General features: G+C 49.0%; 1 protein-coding gene across 1 annotated transcript; it reads right to left on the reverse strand.

The window, feature by feature from the left end:
* Positions 1-932: 932 nt before the first annotated feature.
* Positions 933-27666, reverse strand: SUPT6H (SPT6 homolog, histone chaperone and transcription elongation factor). The gene is made up of 37 exons (XM_083875394.1): positions 27539-27666; positions 22240-22371; positions 21655-21807; positions 21435-21505; positions 20727-20922; positions 19967-20051; positions 19295-19568; positions 18002-18103; positions 17639-17752; positions 17079-17168; positions 16520-16662; positions 16122-16273; positions 15546-15644; positions 15268-15397; positions 15013-15163; positions 14475-14629; positions 13805-14000; positions 13456-13595; positions 13260-13377; positions 13087-13163; positions 12823-12958; positions 12285-12422; positions 11820-11987; positions 11001-11128; positions 9780-9987; positions 9193-9340; positions 8806-8948; positions 7914-8054; positions 6637-6832; positions 6271-6509; positions 5932-6045; positions 5695-5819; positions 5122-5234; positions 4637-4714; positions 4382-4548; positions 3018-3199; positions 933-2859 (listed from the first exon to the last, which is right to left on the reverse strand). The coding sequence occupies exons 2-37, from the start codon at positions 22346-22348 to the stop codon at positions 2673-2675; spliced, it is 5166 nt and encodes a 1721-aa protein (XP_083731520.1). The 5' UTR covers positions 22349-22371; positions 27539-27666; the 3' UTR covers positions 933-2672.
* Between the last annotated feature and the right edge of the window lie 90 nt (positions 27667-27756).

A 27756-nucleotide genomic window follows, 5' to 3' on the forward strand; every position in this document is an offset into this window, starting at 1 on the left:
TGCTTGGGTCCTGGCTATGAAATAAATTTACATCTGCTCCAGCAGCTTTGGCTTTGTCTCTGTGTGGGAAAAGATGGCACCAGGGGCAGCATCCAGGGGAAATCCCAGGGCTGATCCCGTGGGAACACCTAGAGCAGGGTGGGGACCCCGGGGTTTGAGCTGCTCCTCACTGCTCCCCTCAGTTCATGTCATTGTCCTGGCACTGGGGCCACAGCTCTTGGCCAAATGCCTGCAACAGGGCTGAGCCCCAGTTTTAGCTCCCCTGCTAGAGGGTTAAATTCCAGCTCCCCAGGCATGTAATTTTCTCTGGAAGTTCTCTGAATTGCACCACCCAAGCTCTCTCATCCTCTTAACCCCTTGCCTTTCCCTTGTTCCCACACCAGCATCAACTCCTTCTCCCTTCCTTTGGGAGGAACAGGGTCTTGGCCCGCCCTGAAGGCTCCTCAAATGCCTGCAAAGCTCCTTAGAGTGGGACAATAGATGCTTTTCCAGCCCTGGGACAAAGGCAGATGCTGCCTGGGAAGAGCTGGGGCAGAGAATGGTGCCTGTGTCCCTTCCTGGTGGGTGGGGATCCTGCCTGGGGCAGCCCCAGGGAACAGGGCATTGCCACCAACTCCTCCAAAGTGCTTCCAAGGGTGGAGTGTGGCTCAGCCCAGTGTCCCGGTGAGGTGGTGGAAAAATATTCCTGCACCAGCACCAAATTCCAGACTTGGAAAAAGCCGGAGTGCCAGGAGCCAAGCAGACAGCAAACCCCACACCGAGGAGCGTGCAGTGCAATCCCAAATCCCTGAAATAAGCGGATCACACGAGCCCAGGGGGGAATACCAAGGGTGGAGGAAGGCATTGCTTCCTCTCTGGGTGCAAAGCCCCTGTGGCAGCCACAGCATCCCGGCAGGAAGCACGGACGCGGGGATGTGGACGAGCTTCCCAAAAGTAGAACTTTTATTGACAGCAAGGGAAAACTAAAAACAAAGACAGCCAGAAAGGAGGCAACAACACACAACTAGCCACCCCCCCCCCTTCCAGGTCCAACCAGTAAGGAGCTGCTCCCAGTCATATTCCTATTGTACAGTCTCGTGAAATAAGAAAATAGCGCCAGGTTCATCCACCTGCAACCTCGGAGCTGTGGGCCCCAGCCCATGGTTCTCCCCCCTGGCCTGAGTGGCTTTGGGAGGAGCAGGACCCTCCCTGTCAGCCCCTCAGCACTGCAGAGGGGATGGCATTGAAGCCAGGACCTGCATTTCTCTGTGCAAAGAGCTTTGCTTTGTCTCCCGGGTCGCTGCCATTCTTCAGGAGCATTTACATGCAAAGAAGACCTTTGTTTCCTAAGATCTGCTGTTCCTGCTCATTTCCTAGCAAAGGAGGCTGACCAGGAGCACTGGGAAGGAACAAAGACTCTGCTTCCATAGAAAATCCCTACTAACAAAGCAGAAGAGGGGAGAGTGTGTGCAGCAGGAACTTTCCCTCTCAGAAACATCTCTCCCATCGCTGGCAATCCCTCAGGAGCACCGCACCGGGCTGTTTCTGACACAAGTTATCCACTTTATCCGCCCCCTCCCAGCGCCTCTCCCTATCCAACAGCCACAGGCAGGTGCCCCCGATGTCGGTGTGATGCATCCCCGATGTCTCCACGTGGTGCATCCGTAACAAAATATCCTTTAACAACATAAATCGGCTTCTCTGCGAAACTTCCAGCACGCAGAGGGCAACACCAAGTAACAAAGGAAGAAGGAGCATCGACTTCCACCACGCAACTCTGCTCTGAGCAAATCCTAAGGTGAAGGGCAGGGTGCAGGCAGAAAACCTCTGAGTTAGCATTCAGTAAAAACACTATTTATTCACCCCTCTTGGTTACAGCTGGGCAGGGGAAGCGGGTACAGAGGAGGAGGCCATGCACTCCGGGCTGCTCCGTGGTGCTTTGTCCCACGTGTCTGTCTCAGGGAAGCTGCCGTAGGCTGGCGCTTTATTTCGCAGTCTGATTAAAAAAAAATAATAATCAAAACTAAATAAATATTGTTCCAAAAGAAGCCAGAGGAGAGAGCAAGCCTTTGGTACAACAGCTGCATCTCCAGCAAGACCCCGAGCCGCTGTGCTGGACCCATCCAGGCACAGCTGGGGTTGGCACAGGCTCTGCTGAGCCTGTCACGCATGAAAACATGGAGCAAACAACAACAGGAACCTTGTGAGAACTCTGGTTTCGTTTGTCACAACCCCCACGACTTTGCTTTGTGGTCTTGGGACGAGGGGAGGTGATGGTCAGGGTTTGGGAGAATCCAAAGGAAACAGGCTCACTCCAGGGCAATGCACTTTCAGCTCTGTTTGCTTCCCAGTCTTTGAGGTGAAAGCAGAGTGCTGTGCATGTACAAGGACAGGCTCCTTTGACCTCACGTTTGCTTTGCTAAGTTTCCAAGGTGCCTCAAAACCGGAGCCTAGAACGCAGAGGCCGATGCAGTGTTCCTTTCTATGATATATTTTTCTTATATATAGTATATATTTTTAAACCAGCCCTGCCAAGTCTATTCTCTCGTTCAGGTGCACATCACCAAGAGTCATTTCCCACCATCCCGCGACGTATAAAACAGGAGTTATGTGTCTAAGGGAAGTCGCTTCCTATTGTTCCCTCTCCTTCCCCCTTCCTCGGAGAAGAGAGTGGCGGTGTCGGGTGTCAGGTCCTATCGATCCATCTCATCCAGGAGAGGCGTGGCGTCCCCGGCGATGGACATGGGCGTGCTCTCGATCATGGGGCTGGGAGAGGGGCGAGGGGTCAACCTCTGCTTCTGTTTCCTCCGCTCAGCCTCCTTCTCCTGCAGCCACTGCTCGGCCATCTTGCCCCAGTCGATGGCAGCGTGGGTGTTGGTCCTGCAAGGGACACGGGGACAACGTGAGATGTGACAGGAAAACTTCCCTGCCCTCCCTTCCCTCCCCAGGGGGAGAGTAACCCCATCATGCTGCTTCCACAAAAAGCAAGAAAAGCAACGGAGACGGGGCATGGATACAAAGCACATGGAGCTACTCACTTTGGCTGCTGCCTCTGCCTGGAGCTGGAGGAGGGCTGTGACTGGGACTGGGTGGACTGGGGTGTGGTGTTGGCCTGGAGCTGGTACTGGGGCGTGGTCATGGGCTGGCTGGGAGTAGTGTAGGAGTAGCTGGGGGTCATCAGAGGGGTGGCCACCGGCTGCTGTGCTGGAGTCGTGAAGACCTGTGGAGAGCAGAGGCTGTCAGGGGACAGAAGGTGGACCCTGCTAGGCTGGGGGGACTCTGCACTGCCCTGCTCATCCAGGAGGGTGCCCACCCTCCCTCTGCATGCCCCCAGCCCTGCTGAGCACAGCACATTTACTCCCCCGCCCCAAGAGCTGGGCCAGCACAGCTTGTTCAGCCCAAGGGGAGATGCTCCAGTCAAGCAAAGGCAAGGGGTGCAAGAGACACTTGGGGCAAGCCAGCACTAATGACATCCTGCAGTGGGCACAAAGAACAGATCAATTCTTCCCCTGCAGGCTGCAGAGAAGGTGCAGCAGCTCCCAGGATGGCTCCCTCCCACACCCCAAGCCAGCTGGCTGCTTGTCCCATGAAGAACTTAGTGTCTTTGCCTCCCGGTGTTCACCTCCCTTTTTCTTCAGATGTCTTGATGATTAATACAATCGGGTTATCCACAGTCCCTGCCTATCCTCGGCTCAGCATTTACTGTGCCAAACTTCCTGAAAGCTTCCCAAGGTGCTCCAAAGGAGGATCACTCTTCCCTGCAAGCCTTGTCTTGCAGCATCTCTTCTTTGGGTGCAATAGCTGGGTGTGTTTTTTGCACCCAGGCTCCTCAGCCCTTCTGCAGCTGGAATTTGCCTTGATGCCAGCTGGGAAGCTTGCAGAGTGAGCTGGGAGCAGGCACACATGAAGAAAGGCTTCAGCATGAGCCAAAATTGTCCAATTCCATCTTACTCCCTGCAAAGCCCCTGGGTGTAGGGTCAGGCTGAGGTGTTCCCCGCCGGTGCAGCTCAGAGATTAGCGCTGAGCTGAAAAGCCCTGCAAACTCAGCGCATACTTTCCCAGCTAATCTCCTCCACTGGCAGCTCACGTTGCCAATTCAGGGGCACAATCAGAAGGCTGTGTGCCCTCACTGCTGGATCCCTCCTCTCCACCCTGCCACATTCCTTGGGGGGGCCAGACCAGTTTGCTCCTTGCTCCAACTTCCCCCCGGAGCAGGGTTGTGTTATGCGTCTCATTTCTCCAGTCACGGGAGGCAAAAGGAAACCTGGTTCAAGAATCCAGCCTGTGCAGCACCAGGGGGACAAAACCAGGACTTGGGGACTCCAGGCAATGAGAGATTCCTTAGGCTCCCAGTGGTTTCTAGCAGCAAGGAGAAGCCAGCAGAAATTTAAGTGACACCTACGTGGTATGCACTGCTGCCGCCTCCGCTGCCTCCGTAGCCGTACTGACTGGAGCCCCACTGTGCTGGGGTGGCATTTGGGTTCTGTCCCTGGCCTGTCACAGCAGCGATGGCACTGAACATCTGGGAGGTCATGTTCTGTGGTAGAGCGTTCACTGCACGTGTCAGGTCTGCAAGGGAGACAAAACGCATTAGGAAAAGTGGAGCCTGGAGGAGCAGCTCAAACCCCAATTCCAACTGGGAATGGCCTCCACTGACCTGCCAGGTTGATGTTAGCTGGAGTAGCATTAATGGAGGCTGGAGTCCTGGTCCGACTGCTACTGCTGGGGGTGATACCTGTGGAAAACACCAACCACAAAGTAGATTAATTCTCCTGGAAGAGCAACCATTGGTCTGAAGCTCAGGATTTGAAAAAAAATGGAGTCAACAGTTGTTCCGGGACCATGGTTTACTACCAGTGAATAGTGTGTGCTGGATTGTATGGTGAGGGAGACAAAGGAGAGGAAAGGAACTAACTAGTCCAGACTGGCACAGCCCTCTTGATGAAATATTAACTCTCAGGAGAGCTCTCAGTGGGTCAGTCCATGGACCCAAACATTTCAAGCATTCCTTGGAAACTTCCCACATATAGAAAAATCATAGGATACATTTTTCAGGACAAAGACTGAAGTGTCTTTTAATAACTGTCCCTGATACTGTGTGATAAACAGAGAGCTGAGGCACTGAAGTTTTAGGCTGCTCACCTGGAACAGGGTCCTGATAATGATCCTTAAACCATCGGAAAAGTCCATTCACAGTAGGGAAGACTTGGCCCCGGTAGCGGAATCCCTCTGGTGTCACTGTCACATACTCTATCCTGGGAGGAGCAGGGACAGCATGAGGCATCACAGCCTGTTTCAGTCACTCACTGACAGCTCACACTCTGAACAGGCATGGACTAAAATTTCCACAGGCAATGGCTCTACTGACAATGAACAGATAGATCCACCCAAGACACTTTATCTTCAAACAATTGCTTCAAACCACCCTGCCTTTCCATGAAAAATCCATTATTCCCTGCCTGCACTCCCACAACACCCACAGTACCCACAGGGCAGTGCTGCCTGTGGCAGCCAGATGGTTAAGAAACATGGGAGTCTCCTGGGTGAGATTTACTGCTAGAATTGGGTCCTCCACTGCCAGGAGAGCAAATCCTGGCAAAGAGGAGGTGTGATTTACAGGGATTCTGACAGAGCTGGAAGAAAAACTGGCAGCAGCCAGCTGAGGTTTGGTACTGGCAGTACTCAGTGCAGATGCTGGGCTTGCCTCTCACTTACCTTGGTTTGCCTCGAGGCTGATATCCCAAGAGGAATTTACCAGGTAGATCTTTACAGGCACTAATGAAGTATGGAATAAACGTTGGCTTCTCTTTCTTGGTCTTTATCAGCAGCTCTTCCAGCTTCTAATTAGAGAGAGAAAGAAGATAAATGCTCCAGGGGAGCCCACATTTTCAGCAGCACACAGAGCCTATGGATATCTTCCTAAGAAGTTACCATATCCTGGGATTGTCTCACCTTCTTGTCTCCACCATTGCAGTCCTGATAGTACTTGTGGTTCAACAGGTCTCTGGCAAAAGAAGCCATTGGCTGGACATAACGAGCAACAATTTCATCCAGGTCTTCAAATTCCTTTGAACAAACACATTTAAAGAGGTATTTAGGGCGGATTTGGTCATACACTCTGCACAGCAAGGCTTGAGGAAAAAAAGAAAAAAGACAAGTATTGTCTAAGGATTCAGGGAATGTATTGGAAGTTACTCTCCAAGAGTGCAAAAGCAGCATAAGGATGGAAGGGCTGTGTCAACCTGTAAAATAAGTCCCTCCCCTTCTTAGGCTTTCTCTGCAGGGCTTTACCTCTGTGTTAATCCAGAGCATGGAGCCCAGGCTGAAGGCATTCTCCTTGCCCTCTTCCCGGACATCCACATGCTGGTAAATGCCATCGTTGACCTTCCAGGTGACAGTCAGATGGTTCTCCCCTTTACTGCTTGGCCTAATAATCACATCCCCTTGGTCCATGGTCTCCATCATCTTCTCTGCTTGCTTGAAGCTGATGTTGTGGAATGATGGGTGAGCAATTACCCTCTTGATGTATGCTGGGGAAGGAAGGGAATGTTCAGCCTTCCAAGTGCTTTAATGCAACTGTATCTAATTGTGTCAGTTGTTCTGAAGCAGCCTGGGAAGGCTGGAATTATAAGGGAGAGAGGAATTAAGAGAACTCACTTGTCCTCTGCTGTTTTCTTTTCATGTCTTCTTCCTGCTTGTGATCTGCTGCCTCAGAGTCGAAGTCGTAGTAGGTGTCTTTGGGCAGTTTCCACTCATTGTTCTTGTCCATCAGGTCTGAGGTCCTGCAGGTCAGGTCTGCACTGAATTTCTCGATGTCAATCTTCATGATGCGGCAGTGGACAGTCATTCCCACCTGCAGAGGAGGTGCAGGCCAAGGTGAGCAGCAGGTTGGGCAGATACATCAGAACCCCTGTGCTATAGAACAATCCACATGGGATCCTGCTGACACTGAGGAGGTACAAATCACCTCAGCTACTTCAGGCTGATAGAATCTTTAAAAGTGATCTTTCTACATGAACTGAAAGCCAACTGATCCCAAAAATGACCAGAATCAAAAGAGATTAAGGGAAAAATGGGCAGTTTTCCAGCATTTCTATTACCTATTACCTACACCACATAGAACACTGCGTGTCTGGAGGGCGAGGACAATCAGTTTTCTATTTCAAATCTCTTTCACAATGGGAGCAGCAAAACTGGACTTCAAGATGTGCAAGAAAGCAGTTAAGTGTGTTCAGAAGCAGACACCCAAAGGGCTGCTCTAATAAAATGTGAGGCAGAAAATCTCCCCACAAAAACTGCAATGTCTTAGTTCAGTTAACCATGATGAAGTTAATTAACAACTCTTTAAAGAAATGCTAAACCTCTGAGCTTACAGGATTATCCATCACCTGCATGGACTGCTGGGAACCCCAAAAGACAGCAAAGATGTTAAACCACTATTTTATTATGTGATAAAAAGGTGTTACTCCATTTCTTTCAGAACCATAATCCCCGTCCTGAGCAGGACCAGTAACTCTGATGACCTCCACAAATTAATGGAGAGGGAAAAAAAAGCTCTAAGAGGGAAAATGACCCTTGCCTGTCCAAAAGCAGTTCTGTGAACTCTTTAGAAAGCCAGAAACAAAGGGCAGCTCTGCATTAGAATGCCTTCTGCTCTCCTAAACCCAGACTCCAGCCAGACGACAATAAATCCTCCTGCAGCACAACGTGTTAACTGATTAACAGGGTACCACCAGCTGCCAAGGGAGATTTGCCCTGTGGGAGAAGGACACTAACCAGAACCTGAACTTCCTGCTGATTTGAAGTCCTTACATAAAAATAAGGTCAGAAAAGTCATTTAAGAACAGTGTTATTAACCAAATTCTGAGTCTTTGGTATTGCCTCCAGGTTCTTCCAGCTCTTGCTGGGAGTGTAAAAATCCCCTCCTTTCATACCTTCACCCTTTCTTCTGGCCTCTTGACCACCTTGTCACTAAGAAACTTTGTTGGGATGAAGCCAGCAACACCATTATCCAGACGTGTCTTCACTCCAATGGCCTGACCTGGGCAGGAACCGCTGTCAAAATGGTTCCAAACCTTGAGCAAGGCAAAAGTAAATAAATCATTCAGCATGGAAACAAAATAGCTCCAGCAGTTCATACTCAAAACAAGTCCAAAAGCTGTGTCAGCAAAGTGCTGCAGCCAGCAGAGACTTGTGGAAGGGCAGGGGACAGAAGACTTCAACAAATGCTACCCAGTAATGCAATCTTCCTCCTCCAGTTCTGCTCAGTTTATGGGACATTGCAACCAGGAAGGTCAGAACATTTTTAGAGCCTGAATACCAGCCTGCAGCCAGGGCTGGTCTCTAATGAACCCTATAGGGGTTTAAAGTCATGGATTACCCAGGCTGGAATTCACAGTGTTTAGAAGGGACCTAATGTACAGCTGTATTAAGCAGCAGGTGGTCCAGATAAGTTCTTAAAATTGAGAAGGTGGCAGAGCCTTCTGTTCTCAGTGTCACAGGCAATTTCTCTGCATAAAACACAATCCCAGACCACAAACAAGAACGCTTTATGTATCTGCAAAGAACTGGCCAGCTTAGCCCCAGGTCCATTTCACTCTAAAAGCCATAATGTAACCATAAAAGACCTGTCAAATCTATACTGAAGCAATTAGTCAGAAGAGCAACAGATTTTATTTACAGCCAAAGGCCACATCAGGTTGGGATCCTGGGGCACTGCGGACACAATCTTGGCTCTGATACCTTGCCTCCCAAAAACCCTACATAATGCTCCTGCTGATAGCAGGCTCCTGACAAAGGCAGGCCCGTCAGGAGAAGCAGCCCCACCTCACTGAGCTCTGGGAAGTTGTCCTGCTGGCAGAAAGGGCACTGCCAAAGGCCCGTCTCATCATTCCGTATCGCCTGGTCGTAGCTCTCTCCCTGTGGGCGCCTGTGGGCAATCCCAGTCACATTGCAGATGATCATTTTACCTGCAGGGTGATGGCAGAGGGGAAGGAAAGAATGAAAAACTGCAGAGCTGGACAGTTTCTTCCATCTAAGGTTGTTATTCATGCATGAAGGTGTTAGGAGACAACCCAAATATTTGAAAAGCTGCTTCACACTGCACCACAGCACCATCCCAGCACCACACTCACTAAGATCCCTTTGCCCCACCTTCACACACCCTGTGTCAACTTAAGAGGACAGAAAGCGGGGATGTGAACAGGGATGTACCTATGTAAAATGTCTCTGGAGTTTCTTTGGTCAGCATATTGAAGACCTCCTCTGTGTTGGGAGAACGGTACGGGGTTCTCAGGTCCTTATATCTGCAGCTTAGCTCAGCTCGAATGTCGTACAAAGTGATGTGCTTGTCACCATAGCCCTGTGTGGGATTTAGAGGTTATAAAGGCATGAGCAGCAGGAAGAAAGTCAGTAGGGAATCCAGTATAAGTTTTGGAAAAAACTCAAGCAACTTATGAAACAGCAAATTTAAAAAAGAGGAACACAGCAGGTACCAACAAATGGTGAAACTCAGAGACAGGAAGATGAGGAGGTCAAAAGGACAAACACATTTAGAAAAAATTTAAGGGAGAAGAGCTTAAATGATCTAATTACAGTCCCCTGCCTCAAGTGTACTTTCTGCAAGCATTTACTGCATGCCATTTGTCAGACACTGACTGCTCATCATGGCTGTTTACACATTTTATGACAGCACAGCTAATGCCCAGCTCCTAAAAAGGATAAAGCTATAAAACATGAGAATCTCAGCTGGGCAGCAGAGCTTCCCCTCTGTTTCTCAGCACCAGGAACCCCCAATGCACCTGTCTTTCCAGTTCTTCAGCAAAGGCATCGAGATCCAGGTCTTTCAGGCGCTCGGGGTTTTCCAGGATCTCCTCCAGAGCTCCTGCAGGATTTGCATCCTCAGCCGACTCATCGTATTCCAGGGCATCCACTGCCATTTTCCTGGCCCATTCATAGGTTTCAGGATGGACCCTAGAGCCATCTAGGACTTCAATGTAGGAATCAGTGCTGAAATAAAACCAACGTTCAGATCAGGGCTCTGAGCTGTTCCAGCTGTTCCTGCAGCTCAATGATCAAGCACATTGCTGAGCACCACCACTGCCCCCCATGGAACAAAGTACTCCAAAAAAAGACATCATGAATTATTCATTGCTAAACCAACAGGAGCCAAGGCAAGACCTGGCAAACTCCAGTCTGCAGCTCCAAAGACACAGCCAGGCATTTTGGATGCTGGGTGGATTTGTTCCCTGCATACTACAGCTATGAGCACACAGCCCTCTGCAGTTTCTCTCCTCACACACAAATTCAGTGTTGCCACTGAGCTGTTTGGATGGGTTACACTTTGCCCTCAGGATCTCTGGGATTTGTATCCTGCAAGAATCAATGGATCTAAGCTGCGTTGGATCACTCAGTGTAGGGATTCAGCCAGGTGTTCTTTCTCACATTGCTTTTCAAAGGCAAAAACCCTGGAGAAAGCATGTTTCTAGTAAGCGACTCTTTGTGCAAAGCAGCCAGTCAGGTTCAAAAACAAGGTTACAGCTGTCCTCAAAATACCTCTTGTGCAGTTACCAGTAATTTAATACCCTATAAACTTCCCAGTATTGCTACTGGTTTAAGAGGAAGCCAAATTGCTGAGTTATTTCTCAAGTTTGAAACTTTAGAAAAATAAAATACTGTTGGAAGGACCAGGCAAAAAGTAAGCTGAAGTGTCCATGGGTTACTGATGACTGCATGACAACTATTTTAGGGAACAATTGGTTTAAGTTTAGTTCCTCTTGATCACAAAGAGTCCTTCACACCAGAACAAGCCACATAATTAATTTTCTGCAGTTCACACTGCTGCTGTGCAAGTTTAGCTGCCCGTAAGAATCAGATTAATAACCAGCAATACCTGAACTTGGCCTGAAGTCAGAAGGGCCACACAGAAACTCTGGGGAGCACTGAGGGAAGGTCACTGTATCAGGATGTCACTCACACTGACTCCACACCCCACAGGACATCAAACACAACCCAATACCCACCTATCACCCAGTGATGCTGTGTCAATTTTGATGAAGCCAGCACAGTTGATAAACACTTTGGGTCCCATGTGACACATTGTAACCAGCTGGGTCCTGTTCTCCAGACGGGTGTTGTTTTGTTTTAAGATCTGCAGAGACAGGCAAGAATACAAACCTTGAGAGAGGCAAGAATATAAACCCTGCTATTCAAACACAAGATTACCCACAGACCCACAGAGGCTGTGAACTTCCTGTCCCTGGAATTGTTCAAGGCCAGGTTGGATGGGGCTCTGAGTAACCTGTTTTAGTGGAAGATGCCTGTGGCCATGGCCAGGGGTTGGAATTAGATGATCTTTAAGGTCCCTTCCAACCCAAATTGTTTTTGTCTGGGGAAAAAAGCAGAGCATTCACACTGCACACTGCAGTGTTTAAAGCATCTGACACACGCTCATCACAACTCTTAAGTTGTTGCTCCCTGCCAGTGTCTCAACATTGTGTGAAAGATGATGATTCCACATCATCACGGCTCCAACTCTCATGAAAAGGTTTGGCTTTTTGCCTCGTGTTTTCTACACTGTGGAGGTGTCTTGATGCTCTGACAGCACATCCATTCCTGTGGGTTTGAGAGCTGGCTGGGATTGATGGATCTGCTGAGCTGTTTGGGTCTCTCAAGGACACAAGTCCACGTGTAGCTTCAGGGCAAGGCACAGCAAGGTAAAAAACACACATCAACAGAGCTGTCAGCTGCACCTGGCACAGGGAACCCTGACTCACCTCCCAAGCACTCACAGAGTGCTGGTGATGTGCTGGTTTTGTGGGCAGGCTCAGAAGCCTCCTTACCTTCAGCAGGTGAGTGCCTTTGCGTGGTCCCAGGCCACACACGTACTGCAGCAAAGCCTGGCTGTGGGGGTGAGCAATGGCCCTGTTCACATCCACCCCCACCTCGTTCACACGGTTGATGAATTCGCAGTAGAGCGCGTTCAGCAGCTCCTCCTTCACCACGTGCTCCTGGCAGAGAGAAGAGGTGTTAGCCCGGGAAAAGATGGATCTGTGCAGCCCTCTGCCATGAGCCAAACACAACATACTGGCTCCCAGGAGCTGTGTTGCATCTCAGAGTTACCCCTGAGAACAGCCTAAAGGCTGATAATAAGAAAAAAAAAAAAAAAAGGAAGGTGCTGTGTAGCCTGAATATGGCACAGAACAGGCAGAACTTGCACAAGTTTAACTTTTCTTTGAAAGCAAACCCTCACAGGCTGCTTTCTCTTGCAGAGAAGGGTCTTTCTTGCCTGCCCAAGGAAAATTTACCTGCAGAGGGTGGAGTTTCAGGCAGAGAATATCCTCATCAGAGCTGCAGACCTGGGCAAACTCTATGAGGGGGTCCTGGATGCGGCGAGCGAGGGACACGGCCTGACGCAGCAGAGGGGGGTAATCCCGGAATTCATTCTGCAACAGGACACAGGATCAGGGAAAACCCTCGTGGTGTTTTCACACTTTGTACCACAAGCAGCAAAGAGACATCAGACAGGGACTGCAGCAAGGAAGCATCTGGTGCTCAGGGCAAAGAAAGCTGAGGTCAAAGGCTCCCAGGAGCTCTTATGCAATTAGTAATGGAACAATCTCACTTATTTCTGACTACATCAATATCCACTTTGTGCATCTGCTGGTGCTGATCTCTTCAGGGAAGCCTAAGACGTTTTGCCTTGATCCAAAAATCAGTACGTGACTGTCCAGATGGATCATATGAGCAGACAGAGGATGATGCAAGGCCAGCACAACAAATGGAGGATGACACAGCACGAATGAGCAACAGACTAAGGGAGAGCTGGAGTAGCAGAAGGTTCACCTCAGACTTCTTGCTGTTCATGTAGAGGATGGCCAGTTCATTGTCCACCAGCTCCACTCCAATCGAGGACAGCTGCTGCCCTTGGTCCAGCTCATGAACAATTCTCTTTACATCCTCTATCAGCATCTGAGCATCCCTAGGGAGAGACAGCCAAGGGGATTGAGGGGAGAGCATAGAGTTGGGTCCTGGAAACAGTGAAATGTAGACTAGCACAAGGGAAGGACTGCCAAGAGACTGGGAAGTGGAAGCAGCACAAAGACTGACCTGTTTTCGCCTGCAATTGTTACTACATGAGGCTTCTTGTTCAGGAGGAATTTTTTCAATGTTTCAATATCCTGGGCCTGGAAAGGCAAGCAGAAAATCAGAGTAGAAAAGCTAGAGGGTTTCTGTTCTGAGCTACCTACATTATTCTCAGTGACAGCTGCACCAAGGCTCACCTTCTTTTCCCTCTCCTCCTCACGCCAGGCATTCCTTCTCTTTGTGAAATGTGGCAATCGGAGGAAATCTGTCACCTCACCCTCTCCATTAACGAGGGCACAAAACACAGGGTGGTCCCTGTCAAACAGAGATCACTCAGACATGGGGGACTGCTAAAGCTGGACACGCATCCAGACACCATTCCCCCCTTCCTACCTGGCTGATGAAAACGCAATGCCTAGCACCCGGATCCCCTTCCCTTGGTTTTCATCCATGAAATCATCATCCTCCTCCACTTGTTGATCTGGCCTGTAGGGAGCAACCTTCAGCCAGTTGTACAGTTTACGGCTGCAAGCCTGGGAGAGCAGAGAAAGGACAAAGAGGCGTGAGAAAATCCAGTGCAGGGGCCTTGGCATAACCCTCCTCTGGAGGGAAAGCTGAACCACACTCAATCACTGCCTCCTCCATCTCCCCAAGAACTTGTGTATGACCTGTCAGCAACAATTTCCAGAACACTGTAGTGTCTGCAAGCCCATCTCTGCCCCAAACCTGTGCCTCATCTCACCTTGAGGACATATTCCTTGGCCTCCACTAAGAGCTTGTTCTTCAATTCTTTGGCCATCTGCACGTAGAGGAACTGGTTGAGGGAGCGCTCGATGGCCATGGTGCGCTGCCGATTCCACTCCTGCACCTGGTGACTGAACTCATCCCGGTAATAAAACTGCTTGATTTCCTCAAAGTATGTCTGGTCACTGCCATAACTGCAAGAAAGGAGAGGAGGAGATACTCCAGACACCATCACTGGCAGATTTCTGCACACCTCAGATTCAGGTAGCTGCTTGGAAAAATTAGGCAAGAGCCAACTCTCCCATCAAGCACTGCTTTAGCTGCTGAAGTGATGCTGTAGACAGATCACAACTACTCCAGCACACCCATATTGCACAGTGTGGTCACTCAGATGTGCAGGGAAGGAACTAAGTTGGTTGGGAAACAAACACCTTCCACAAAAATCACAAGGTTTCAGAGTTTGCTTTCAAGTGCATAAGACAGGTGTCTGCTATAGTTCTCAACAAGGCGATGAAAAAATTAAGACCCTGAGAGGCTACTTGACTTTCAGGCACAGGAAACTACCAGGCCATGACTTTCAGGAGTAGTTTGGGTTACAGAGGTGCTCTAAGAGCACTGCATGAAGGAGCTCTGCCAAGTCAGAGATGGCACAGCCAGTGGGAACTCACCCCTCCACTCCTTTCATGTCAATGCTGATATCTATGGTGAGCAGTGCCTCATCCTCTGCCAGGCTCATTTTCAAGAACTGGTCATCTCTCAGCTCCTTCACAGGCTTGTTCTTCATGTATTTAAAGGAATAGGCATAGTGGGCTTCATCAATATCCTGGGAAAGAGGAGAGACAGTCAGCATGCACACAGGGCATTCATGAAGAAAGATCCTTCTGTATGCCACAGCAGACAATGGTTTTTATTCAATTTTATTCAGTCCTATGCCTGCCAGTCTGCATTTCCTTCCCCAGCAGGACATAGTGGAATTGCTTCCCAGGCCCAGAGAAACAGAGACTGTTTCAATAATAGAAGGCAACATCTCATCTGGTAAAATGCTGAGACCTAAAATGCAGCACGCTGCTGAGCTGGGCTCTGCAACAGCCCAGCTCAGTGCTGCTCTGAGATTTACTCAGAGTTGCCACTGACACGGGAGAACAAGCATTTGCATTTTATTTAGATCCTTCCCTGAAGTGACTCACAGAGTCAGAGCTTCCTTACCTTCTTCCCCTTTTTGGTTGGTGAAATGTTGATTTTAGCTCGCTCTTGGAAAGTCTGTCTCAGGACCTGTCTGACCAAGGGCTCCCTGGCGATCTGCAGAGCCACCATGTACCGCGCTCCCTCCAGCACTGCTTCCGGGCTTGGGAACTGACTACAAGCAAAAAGGCAACGTGAAGGCTTAGAAGAGTGTCCCCAGATCCTCTCACTTGTGTTACATCCACCGTAACTCCACGAAGAGCCCCCCACACCACTGACCTACACACATAATCCTTGGCCAGCTCCAGGGGCTCTGCAGGGAACTGCTCTGTCTCATGACGCTGGTAACTGTCTCGGAGATTCTCTCCAAACTGCTCAGGTGTCAGACCAAATTTCTTAGCCAAGCCATCTGGTAAAATAAAAAAACAAACAATAAGTCAATGAGGACAAGGGTATTGTAGCTAATAGTTAGTCTTCCTTCCACAGGTGAGCCACAGCACCCTGCAGAGCAGGTGAGCCAGGCCACTGCAAGCCCAGCAGGAAGAGCAGAGCCTTACCCAGCCCAGCTGCCTGGCAGATGGTGTACATATCCCTGCGGGAAGCCTGCTTCAGCTCAGGCCCCTTCTGCTCATCATCCTCTGCATCCTCCCCTTCACCTGTAGGAATGATCCATTAGAGAGGCATCCAGACAGCTGGAGTGTGTCAGAAGCACAATAAGGAGATTAAACACAGTGCAACAGAGCCCCTAAATCCCACAAAGGCATCTCAAAGGCCACAGTGGCCTTAAAATTATTCAGGGTTGAAAAAAGACCCTGGAAACACTATCTTCAGTGTCACTCTTGCAGTTTTACTAGGAGTATCTCTGGGTTGCACTTTAGAATATACACCAAGTTTGCTGATGCCACCCCGCCACAAGGGGTGGCACTCATATTCCATTGGAAAGCACCTTCTGTGGCAAACCTTAAACATTTTCAAAGGTGCCTGAAAGACCTGGAACTAATTCAAGACAGAATGACCAGCAGAGATGCTTTGTGCAAGCACATGGGCTTTTCATCAAACTTTCTTCCTTTCTTTTGAACCAGGATTTTCAAGCAGCCCACAAGGAGGAAAGTATCAAATGTGGAGAGACAAACCTTCCTCTTCTTCACCATCCTCCCGGATACGCTTTTGCTTTTTGCGAGCGGCCTTGGCAGCGTTCTGCATCTTGGGGATGTCTCTCCCATAGTACAGCAGGAAGTGATTGTACACGTCCTTCAGCTCGTCCATGGACTGCACGTCCTTCAGCCTACAGAAAGCCAGCATGTTACACCCTGCCTGCAGCTAGGTCATGCTCAGAATGCTCAAGGAATGTGCTCTGACTCAGGTCAGGCAGAAGAGGAGCTCTTGGATTCATCTCCCAAAAGAATTTTAAGTATTTCTCATTACTGGCTTTGTGGGTGCTCTGCAGTGGCCAGAGCAGCTGCACTGTTTGGGCAAGTGTATGGACATTTAAAGTCATTTTGGAATGAATATAGAAGTCCTGGCACGCTACCTCTCCATGTCAGTAGTATCCAGGGCCCTTATTCCATCAGCCAAGGGCTTGTCTGGGTCAGCAGAGATTTGCTCATACTGGTAGGCCTGCATCTTCTCAAACAGTCGTGTCAGGTTCTGCTTACGGATCTTCAGCTGGGTCCACTGACATGAGAATAAAAGAATTCCAGTGAAACACCCCATTGCAGTGTGTTATCTGTCTCCTCCCTTCCCAAATCCTTCCAGGATTTTGGGATATTTGTCATATTAAAAAATTATCATTAAAATCTTCACTCACAGCCAAAGCCAAATGTGACATGTGGCAGATCTCATCTCAGAGATGTATTGCATTAACAGAAAAAAACCCCAAAATCCAGGTTTGGATCTGAAACTAGAGAAGCAACCTGCACTGCTGGCAGGAAATGTCACAAAAGGAACTCAGTGAAGGGGAAGGATTTTGCAAAAATGCAAAAAGACATGGGTAAAAACCCCAAACATAGCCAAAACAAACTGCTGAAAGTATCAGGCTAGGTAGGAGTACAAATGTTGATGGGATAACTAGCAATGAAAATATCCCTCACCTTCTCATCCCACTGCCAGACCCTCCACAGGTCATTGATGTGCAGCTCTGGCTCCACATACTCCTTTCTGTAGAAGGCGATGAATGGCACCTGGGTCAGAAATGAGATTCATCATCCTTGTGCAGGCGACTGGGCTGTTCATGGCAGCCAGCAGCCCAGACAGAGCTCCTGCTCCACGTGGGACAACAAACTAAATTCCACCAAAGAACACACCACATAGGCCAAAAAACTCCTGGAACATTGGGCAACACCTCAGAGAACAGACTGGATGGACTGAGCAAGGCTCAAGAGAAATTCCCCCATTTCATTCAGCTTCAACTTGTCCAGAACCAGGGAAAGACAATGACAGCAGCTCTGTCAAACAGGCCTTAAAAATCTGCATTGCCACAGCTCACATAAGATGAGTTGCAATTCCCAATGGAGCATCATTTCATCACAGGAGAGGCAACCAGGGATGGTATCTCAGCCCCTTCCATGAGCCCTGAATGTTTCCAGCAGCCCTGCTAATCCTGTCAGGAAAAGGAGATAGACCTTAGTAATGAAGAAAAGTTACAGATTACCTCAAAGTGCTGATTTCTCATGAAATTCAGGGCTTCTTTAATCTTCTGGATGGTGCTGGGTCCCTTGCGACTGAAGCTGCTGGCTTGTCCACGGTCAAGGTAGTCAGAAGTTTCCTGAAAAGGAGAAACACATTGTATTCACTCGGTTCCTGAGCTGATCCCCTAAAAGAGTAACCCCAGGTTAAGGCGGAGAAATTGTGGTTTTTCCCACTTTTTTGTATTCCTTTTTGCTCTGTTTCATGGATGCAAAAATGAAGACACACACATCAAGTGACCAGCTCCAAACCAGAAATTACAGGTGGTACTGGGCACCACATTCCTATCAGGAGACCCCTGGAACAAGTCCCAGGCACAATCCTTTACCTGCAAGGAGATGGTGGGCGTTGCAAATGCATTCCTATAAATCCAGTCAGCTTCTTCCTCCAGCTCATCATCTTCAGCACTCTTCACTGGGATGGACCTCAGCTAGGAAGAGACAAGAGCATGAGCAGAGGCACATACAACACCAGGGCTTGTACTGCCACGTTTCCAACAAGCCTGAAAATTAGTGCTTTGAGCTGCAGGTTACCTCTGGGGACTCCCATCTAATGGGGTGCCAAGGATATCACTTCAATGTCTGCACCTTCTGAGCACACAGGAAACTGCATTGGCTTTACACTAGATAAAAGCAGCTACAATCCTGTCAAAGGCTTGTGGAAAGGCCTGCAACGGTGCAAAGTCTGCTGTGAAAATCAAGTGAGGATATCTCCACTTCCCACCAGAATCCCTGGTGGGAAAAATCAAATTTTCTGCAGTTACATCCTCTGTTCCAATCTATCTGCGCCTTGCTACCACTTTTGCTGCTGCAGCCACAGAGTAACGAAAGATAAAGCAGCTCCAAAGCTTCTCTGGGCATTCAGTCTCAGCCACGTCTCTCACAGAGGTGCTGCCCTAATCACCACTGACATCCATGAAGATGACAATATGTGTGAACAGGCTACCTACAACCAGAAGACATCACAGACAGCACTTCCTTCTGTGGCACAGACTGGCATGGGGAAAAAATGTCCTTTGGAAAACTGGCAGCTTCACACATCCCACTACACAGAGAAGGGTAATAAACCTCTGCACATAATTACACTAACATACACTAAAGGGAGATGGATTTCTCAGTGAAAATCTGAATATAGGGTAAAATTAAGACAAAAATATGAGACACCAGAAGGATTCCTCACAGCACAAACAGCACTTTGTAAGCGTCATCACCTTGAGTAAAGTCAGTTACAGCAGTTATGTGCTGGCTGGCATACAGGTAAGCTAGAAAGCTTCCCATGTCCTCTCTGGCACTGCATCTTGCCCTCCCATATGTCCAGCTCAAGGGATTCCTAACATCATCCAGCACAAAGCCATCTCAGCAGAGCCCAAGCCCTGCACTTCAGCAATGCAACACTGGCACCCAGTGGCCACAGGGAAGCTGTGACTGGAGCTAAACACACATTCACACAGCTCCCACTGATATGTCTGAATGCAGTTTTAGCCTGCACATTTGACAGGCAGGGTCATCAAAGAGGGAATAAGAGATTCCAAAACCCATCCAGCAGCTTGCCAGTCTGCAGGTCCCAGGCCTGGGAGCCAAAATGCTTCCTTTGCCTGCAGAGCTGCAGTTCCTTGCCTCACCTGGAACCTCTCAGGCATGTCTGTCATGCGGATCTCGTTGTCCTGGTCTGTGAGGTGGCTGCTCTCCAGCTCACTGGGCTCGTACATCTCGAAGATGCTGCGGCGGCTGACGCGTTTCTTGGTCGTCTTCTTGGGCCGCACGCGCGTCTCCCCTTCCGTTTCCTCGTCCTCGTACTCGTACTCCTCCTCCATCTCCTCGTCGTACTCGTTGTACTTCTCGAACTCATCATAGTCAAAGTCCACACCAAAGATTTCCTGGGCTTCCTGCAAAGCACTGGAAAGCAAAAAAACCAAACCCTATTGCTCAGCCTCACAGTGCAGTTCATAGAACATCTTTACAGCCAAACACAGGAGTCATGGGGCACTGTCTAAGTTTTAATTTCTCATCCAGGCTAAAAAATCATGGACAGGTACAAACTCTGAGCTTTAGTGCAAATATTTCTCTTAGGGCCCTGGTTTTGCTGTCCCTTTAAAAAATCCAGGGGAAAAAAGGAAAGAGTCACACATTTCAGAAATCGCACACTAAAAGCTCTATTTCTAAATTTACCAGGTTTCTTCTGGGAAAAAGACCAGCAGTAGCCAACCACAAGCTGAATCACTCTGCAGTTGCAAGATCCAAATAAGTCGAGCACTATTTTCAAGGCTCCAGGCCAACTTCCAATCAATACTTACGCATCTGTGTATCCTGGAAGCTTCTTTCTCCATTTTGGCTTCTTCAGAGGTTGTCCATCATCATCCACAATGAAGTCATCAATGTCTGGACATTGAGAAACAATTCAGTGGTTAGGGAACTTGGATACGGAACTCTGACAAAGCTCAGCCAGTGCAACAGCCTCCACCACACACTTAAGCTGCTGCTGGCTCTCGGTCTGCACAGCTCCCCACACCATCTCCTACACCAACCTCACAAAGTCCAGGAGCCTGAACCACAGTAACAAGCTGGAACAAACTTCCAGACAAATTTCCAGGCAAAGCCATCTGAGTTGCAGCTCAGTGCACTGAAAATACAGCCAGGAAAGGCCTGGCTGTTTTGCATAGTAGAAAGAATTCTTGAAACTTTTTGGTAATAGCAGCAGTGACAGGTTGATGTTGAAGAGAGGTAGGGCAGGCATGCACTGTGCTATGAGGTACTAAACAGTGCCTTGAGTGCCTTCCTCTGAAGCATTTTCATTTTTAAGGCAGCTTAGGGGCGGTGTTCAAGACCTCAGCACACATAATGTACTCCTGCACAAAGTGGTTCAGACAGAGAAACTAAACCAGTCACGCAGAAATGTTTAATTCTAAGTAAGGACTATTTTAACAGACCAGTAAGAGCTTTACCATGACAGGATCACAGCCTTTTGGATACTTCTAGTTCAGAGAAAGTCTGAACTTTGTTCCTGTGCTTTAATCTTAGGAGAAACACTGGATGTAACTGACCATCCACACTCACCAGATTCATCTTCCTCCTCCTCCTCTTCCTCCTCCTGTGGAGCAACAGGAGCTTCCACAGCTTCCCCTCCTTCCTCGCCTTCACCATCCTGAAAGATTTCTTCAGCAATGGCTTCCTTCTCATGTTCTTCCTTTCCATAATCTTCTGCTTCATCATCCTCATCATCAGACATTTTTCGCACACGCCTGAATTTTTGCTGCAAGGAAAACTCTGTGTTAGTGCTCACAATCCCTGGCTCAGCACTGCACTTCCTCTCCAGGGATCTGTGAGGGAGCAGGATGGAGCCCAGCACAGACACACAGGGGAGAAGAGCCATCCCCTCAGGAGCTGTGCCTGTGTCACTTGCATTCTGTCACCACCAGTGCTGGCCTGGTTGATGTGACTCCAATGTTACAGAAACAGCTTTAGAGCCCATAACAGCCTGTGCTGGCCTTGAGGTTAGCAGCACACACAGGAATGGAAGATGAGACTGTCCTGAAGAGGTGGAAAGGGAGGAGCACAGCAGACTTTAGGAACCAGAAAGAAGTGTTTTGCAAACTCTGGGAAGCCAGGTCCCAGTTGCTTGGGCAGGGAGAGATCCTGCTTCCTTCAAGCACCCAGCTCTCCCTTTCCAAGAGGGCAGGAGCTGATGGGAGGCAGGCTGGAGCCCACCCTCCTCTGTGCTAAAACACACCACAGCATTAACAGCAGCATGGGAACACAACTCACTCTTTTGACTTTAACGCCCAAGTTTTCTTCAATGAGGTCAAAGTCATCATCCTCCAGGCGGTCATCAAAAGCTAAAGAAGACAGCAGAGCTAAAGTTACACTTCTCCTTTCCTAATCTGGGAATGCACTAAGCCCCAAAGGGTACAGTTTACCAGGGCAGAGGGTGCTCTCTGCCAGCATTACACCGTGCCTTGTTGGTAACAATCATCACAAAACTTACTGCGCTTTCTCTTTTTGTGCCCAACATCATCCTCGGAGTCTCCAGAGTCACTGGCTTCCTCCTCCTCTTCCTCATCATCATCATCGTTAATGAATCCTTTCAGGTTCCCCTGCTCATCCTGATCATCGAGGTTCAGCTCCTCCTCTTCCTCATCTGGGATGGAGAGCAGCACGTGTCAGACACTTACTGGTTATCACTGAGACCTGTGCAAGCAGCATCCTCCTCCACACCATCCACACAGAGTTTTAACTGAACACTTTTACTGACATAGAATTAAGCCAGCTGCTCTGGCCACATCCCCCCTTTTTGTCTCTGCAGAGGGAACAGGTGGAGTGGTCACACTGGGAGAATTCCTCTGCTTTTACTATTTACTATCAAATTGTGTGACTGCAAGTCCCACGGGGGTGAAGCAGCGTATTTTTTATTGCCAATTATAAAAACCACTTGGAGGAAGGGAAGCACTCAAACAGCTGAGATTATGGACTCCAGATGGCCCTGCTATTATAGCACAGTTATTGCTCCATCTGCAGAGCCACAGGATGCAGAACAGAACAGCAATGAACACAGACAATTCAGCAAACTCACCATCCTCATCTTCCTCTACAAACTTCTTGGTTACTCTGGGTACAACCTCTCCATCCTGGTTGTACTCCTCCTCTGACTCCTCTGCTTCGCTCTCCACGAAGTCAGACATGGCTGCAGCCTCTCACACAGCAGCTGGGGGAAGAGAAAACATCCCTGGCATCAGCTGAGCAAGCACAACACAAGCACTTCCCCCTTCAGGTTTTGGAAAGAAGGCAGCTAAAGCGAGCAGGGTTTCAAATTAGCTACAGAGGCCCTGAATTACCCAGTATCCACCATGCCTGGACATGTCACCAGAGATTAGGCAGGAGAAGGCAGCAGCCAAGAGCTGCCAGCTCCTGCCAACCCGTGTCTGGGTGAGGAGGGCAGGAGCTGCCACAGCAACACTCCCAGCTGGAACGTGCACACAGCCAGAGCCTCCATCCCATCCACACCCTCCCACACGCTGGGAAAGCTCCCACTGATGCTGCACAGTGTCAGGCACGCAGCCCAACTAATTAGGATCTTAATATGATTAATCCTCACTCAGTTAACGAAGCCAGGGTGACCCTGAGAAGGGCCTTGGCTGAGCCGCGATTGCTGGCTGTGAGTGAGACTCTGCAGAGCCCACAGAGCAAACTGGAGAGAGGTCTGGGGTCCTGGGTTGGACCAGGGGGGCTTTGTGGCTGCCCACAAGCCACAGAGCCACAGCCAGGATGTTCCATGCCAGGGGCCTCCACCCAGAGTTGAGGAAGCAACAAGAAAACTATAAAATGAATGTATTTTCTATATCCAGAGACTTTTGTTTGATGCTTTTCCCAACTGGAGTTTCTGAAAACAATATAAATCAAGCTGGGCACAAAGGAAAGTGTTTTCCAAGTTTTGTCTCTCTGAGCTTTCCACTTCTGGTGGTTACAAACTCACTGATATTTTTGAAATTTTCAAAGGAAGTTTTTTTTTTTTACCTCCTTTTTACATACATCCAAACAGTTGAACCTTACAAGAGTCAGCTATGAGGAAAACCAAATCAAGTCCTCAAATGGCTGTGTGGATGAAAATGCCAGCCCAGGAAGAAGTACAGGCCTTTGGGAAAGAGCAGTACAAAAAGCAGTTCAGAGGCGTCAGATCTGAAGCCAAAACCTCCATGTTAAATTACATCTGATGTAACTCAACACACAAACACGCAAAAACAACAGAGAAGAAAAGATGAGAAAAGAATTCCATATGGCAGGGAACGATACCTAAACAAACACCCTTCAAAATATTCCCATAATCATTTCCCCACTGTAAACAATCCACTGAAGGAAATCAGTCCCATACGGGACAACCTGATCAAGGCTTTGCCATGACACTTCTTGTGTGCAGGATTTCTTGTTCTGCCCTGAGACACACACATCTGTTGCACAAACACAACAACTTGAAGAAAAACAAGGACTTAGTGCTCAGTCAGAGTTAAAAGGTCCAAGGCTGATCTTGGATGATCTTTTAAGTCTTAAAATATGAGCAGCTCCGAAGGAACATGTCATCCATATCTCATTAAAGAAAACCCACAACAAAGATGAGGGGAAGACCTCTGCTAGATTTCGGACACGAGTGGAGAGAGCAGCTCATACTCCTTGGCTGCAGAATGTGTGGCTGTGGCCAACTTCTATGCAGGATGCTCCAGACAAGCAGAAATCCCAGTAGGCCAAGGCTACTGCTCTGCATCCAGACAGGACATGGCTGTTCTGGTTCAGTGTGGGATCCCTACCCTCAAGAGGACACTTTAGAAGTCAAACACCTGTATTTAAGCACATCTCTCAGAAATAACACCTCAGAGGGCAGCACTGATGCCAGTTAAATGTGTGTTCCTGATGCAAATGCCACTGATGAAACGTGTGACTACACATAATAGAGAAACAGGGATTATGTTTACCAGCCTGGAGATGAATATTCTGTCAACTTCACACTTTCTCACCAATCCTCCTGCTCCAGGTATTCACCAGAGTGTATTAACATACACAAACCTGCAGGCTGAGTGGCTTTTCCTAGAGCATTTTCAAGTCTAATAACTTCATTTATCTCCTGCCCATGATCAATACACAAACCCAACCTTGTGAAAGCACCACATCCAATTTCACCATTCTCTGCCAGTGAAGTATTTACCTCACAATTCCCACTTTCCTCTTCATCACTTGCTCTAAAATTTCCTGGCTATTTTAGTCCACGTCAACTCAAATTTGTCTGGACACAGGGAACAAATAGGACTTGAGAAAACCATCTTATTTAATGAACCAGCCAAGCAGGTTCCACACCACAAGCCAACCACCCACAAACCTGGGTGCTTTCAGCTCCAGCAAAATTCACCTCAGGACAGCAGGGATGTCACTTAGCACGGAAAACAAAAGCAAGATGTTAAACCAGATATGGATTAAAGGTGCTTCTCCCACCCCCTGTGCCAGGGAGGCCTTAATTTGAAACAAAACAAGTCAGGGAAGTGGGCAGAGGTGCAGAAGCAGAACTTGGTGTGGTCACACAGGGAGAGACCTGAGGAGGGTTTAAAGACTCTGGACCAAGGAGTGTTGGGCCAGCCCACACTGTTTTGATCAGGACTGTCTGTACTTTGCTCAGCTCAAGGGCACAGTGGCACTGATCCAGAGTCCACGAGCTCCTTTTAACTGGGATCGCTGAGTTCTGAGCAGGTCAGGCCCAAGATGGACATCGGCCACAGGCCCTGTGAGGTGAGGCAGAGCCTCTGCTGTGTGAGAACCTGAGGATTTCAGAAATCATCCACACACCCAGATATCTGCTGGCTACTCAGGACATTGGGAATAGAAAAGTCCCTCAAGAGCGTCACCTGAGCAGGTGTGGGGTGAGAGAAAGCAGAAATATCTGACACTCTCCCAGCTGTAGGGATGCCACCTAAGGCAGGAGACCTCAGTGATGTTCAGAGAATAGCCAAGCAGTGTCCTCAGAACAAGATATATTTAATATTCAGCAATCAATCTCAGGATAGCAGTGTGAATACACAAACCAACAAAGCCAGGTGCTCACCTTGGCTTTAGGACAGCATGAATGCAGCAAAGACAGTCCTTGACTCCTCCCCGTCTTTTGTGGAAGAAACTACATCAATCTCACATTAACACTTGTTTTATTTTTTTTTTTTTTTTTTTTTTTTTTTTTTTTTTTTTTTTTTTTTTTGTTTCCTCGAGGGGCAGAGAACTTGGGCAGGGGTGGTTTTAACCTCTACCACTTCATGATTCAACTCATTTAGGATCACACAGATCCAGGGAACCACACTGCCAAAGCCACCACTGAACATCTTGCTCAGTTCTCATGGCCACATTTGAAAGGGTCAAACTGCAGAGGATTCAGAAAGCTCTGTGAGAATAAGAGAGCTAGGGAACTCAACTCAAAATGCAAAGCCTGAGGAAGCCAAATCTATCAATTTTGTCAATTAAATGCTCATGAAATTAATTTTAGCACAGTCCAAGTACATCCACAAGAGTCTGAGACTGACAACAAACGTCTGACTAGGAAAAACCCAAATGAACTGCAACGATAACACCACTCTTTCACCCCCTGAAGCTCTCAGTGAATTTCGCAGTGAAATCAATATCAGTTTTCTTAAAATAAAATTTAAAAAAAAAAAAGGCAAGCCATGGCTAAGCTGGAATGTGTGGATTTAATACTTATTACTAAGCAATGATCTCCAGGCTGTGTCCCACCACAGAACTCAGACAAAATCACCTTGGCATGTTTTAATTTGAAGCTTATGAGCCTAACAGAAATATCCCTATGAAGCACTGCAAGGAACTCACACCACGAGAAACTACCCTTACAGGCACCCCAATGCTGAGCTCTTCCTCACAGGCATTTTTTGGTATCCACGTGGACTTCTGATGGCTACTGGGGCCCGTCAGCCCTGACATCAGCAATATATCATTTTATATTTAGCTTTTACAGCTGTTTTACAGATTTCTGAAGCCTGCATTTAACCTGACACTCCCACCCTGTTCGGTGGGAGGAACAGGGGGAAGTGATGACTGGGGACCAACGATGGGGAAAGTCCAGGCAGCCACCACAAGCTCAGGAACTTCCCATACCTGCTTTGTTGGTTTTAATGCTCCTGTTGGTCCACCACCCCGATGCTATCAGGTGGCAGCACGTCCTGTGGCAGGGTGACACATTTAATAGCACGTTGTGAGAAAAAGCACTTCCTCCTGTTTATTTTAGCCCTGCTGCATCATAATTTCCGGTCAGAAACAGAAAACTGATGCTCCCTCCTCGCTTTCTCTGACCTGCCCGTGACTTCACGCACCTGGATCGTATCTCTTGTCAACAAGCTTCTCCCCTAAGGTGAGGACATCAAGGCTTTGCTTGCCCAAAAACCTGCTCTGCTCCTGCCCCTGCCTTTTCCAGCGCTCCCTTTTTCGGATGGTCTAACCAGAATTGCCAGGACACAAACTGCCAACCATTTTACTCAGGAGCGTAACAATGTTTTCTATTTCATTCTGTCCGCCTTTAAAGTATTTTCAAAATATCTCTCTTAGGCTACAACGGGATGTTGAAGTTGTTTTAAAGAAACAATTGTTGAGACACCTACTGCTCTTCCCTGAATAACCAGAGCTGACATAGAGCCAATTTTGTGGTGTTTGTTACCCTTCTTACACCTGCCACATCTCATTTACCACACTAGCACTCCCACCCGGCGTTATCTAGTCTCTGCAACTCCCTACAGTTTAATTATCCTAAATAATTTAGGAGTAACCTTCTTTCTCCACATCATCGCATTTCAGGGAAAGAAAAGAGCAGCGGAGATCACTGTGAAACTCCACAATAACCTCACTCCCCTATGAGCACCAATCGTTTGCCACCTTTTAGTCATTTATTAAACCCAAAAGGGCTTTCCCAGGCCCTCGGCTTTCCAGGGAACACCTCGCCAGAAGTCTGGAAAGCCTAATGCGGCGGTCTGGGAACCACACCCGCGGAGCAGAGATCCGGGAATCACATCCACAGGCCAGGGGGGCCCAGGACCACCGGCGTGGTGAGAAACGAAGGTCAGACCCTTTCCCCCGCTCCAAGAAAAGCATCCCGACGCTCCCCAGGCCATCGCTTCGTATCCACAGCCCTCCCCACCGTGCCGGCGCCACCCCGCAGCCCCGGCCCCGCTGCGGCACCTCCCGGCGCCGGGGGAGCCGCCCTCGACCCCGGCCACCGCCTCGCCTTCCCCGGGCCCTGCCCGCCGCCGCCCCGGGAGGCTCCTGCCGCCGCCAGCCCCACCCGCGGCCCCCACCGGGCCCTCACCCCCGCACCGGGGCCCGCGGCGCAGCCCGACACCAACCTCGGGGACGTCCCCACCGCCTTCACCGGGGCTCGGAGCCGCCGCGGCGCCGGGCCGGCTGTGACACGCGGGGCGGGACAGACGCGGGTTCGGCCTTCACCCGGTAAGGGACCCCCGTTCCCGGCCACCGCCGCCCCGCCGGGCCCAGCGCGGCCTTACCCGAGGGGCCGAGGGAAAATGGAGGCGGCGGCGGCGGCGAGCGCGGGGGGCGGAGCGGG

Source organism: Zosterops lateralis, assembly GCF_965231275.1.
Source record: "Zosterops lateralis genome assembly, chromosome: 19".
Taxonomy (NCBI): Eukaryota; Metazoa; Chordata; class Aves; order Passeriformes; family Zosteropidae; genus Zosterops; species Zosterops lateralis.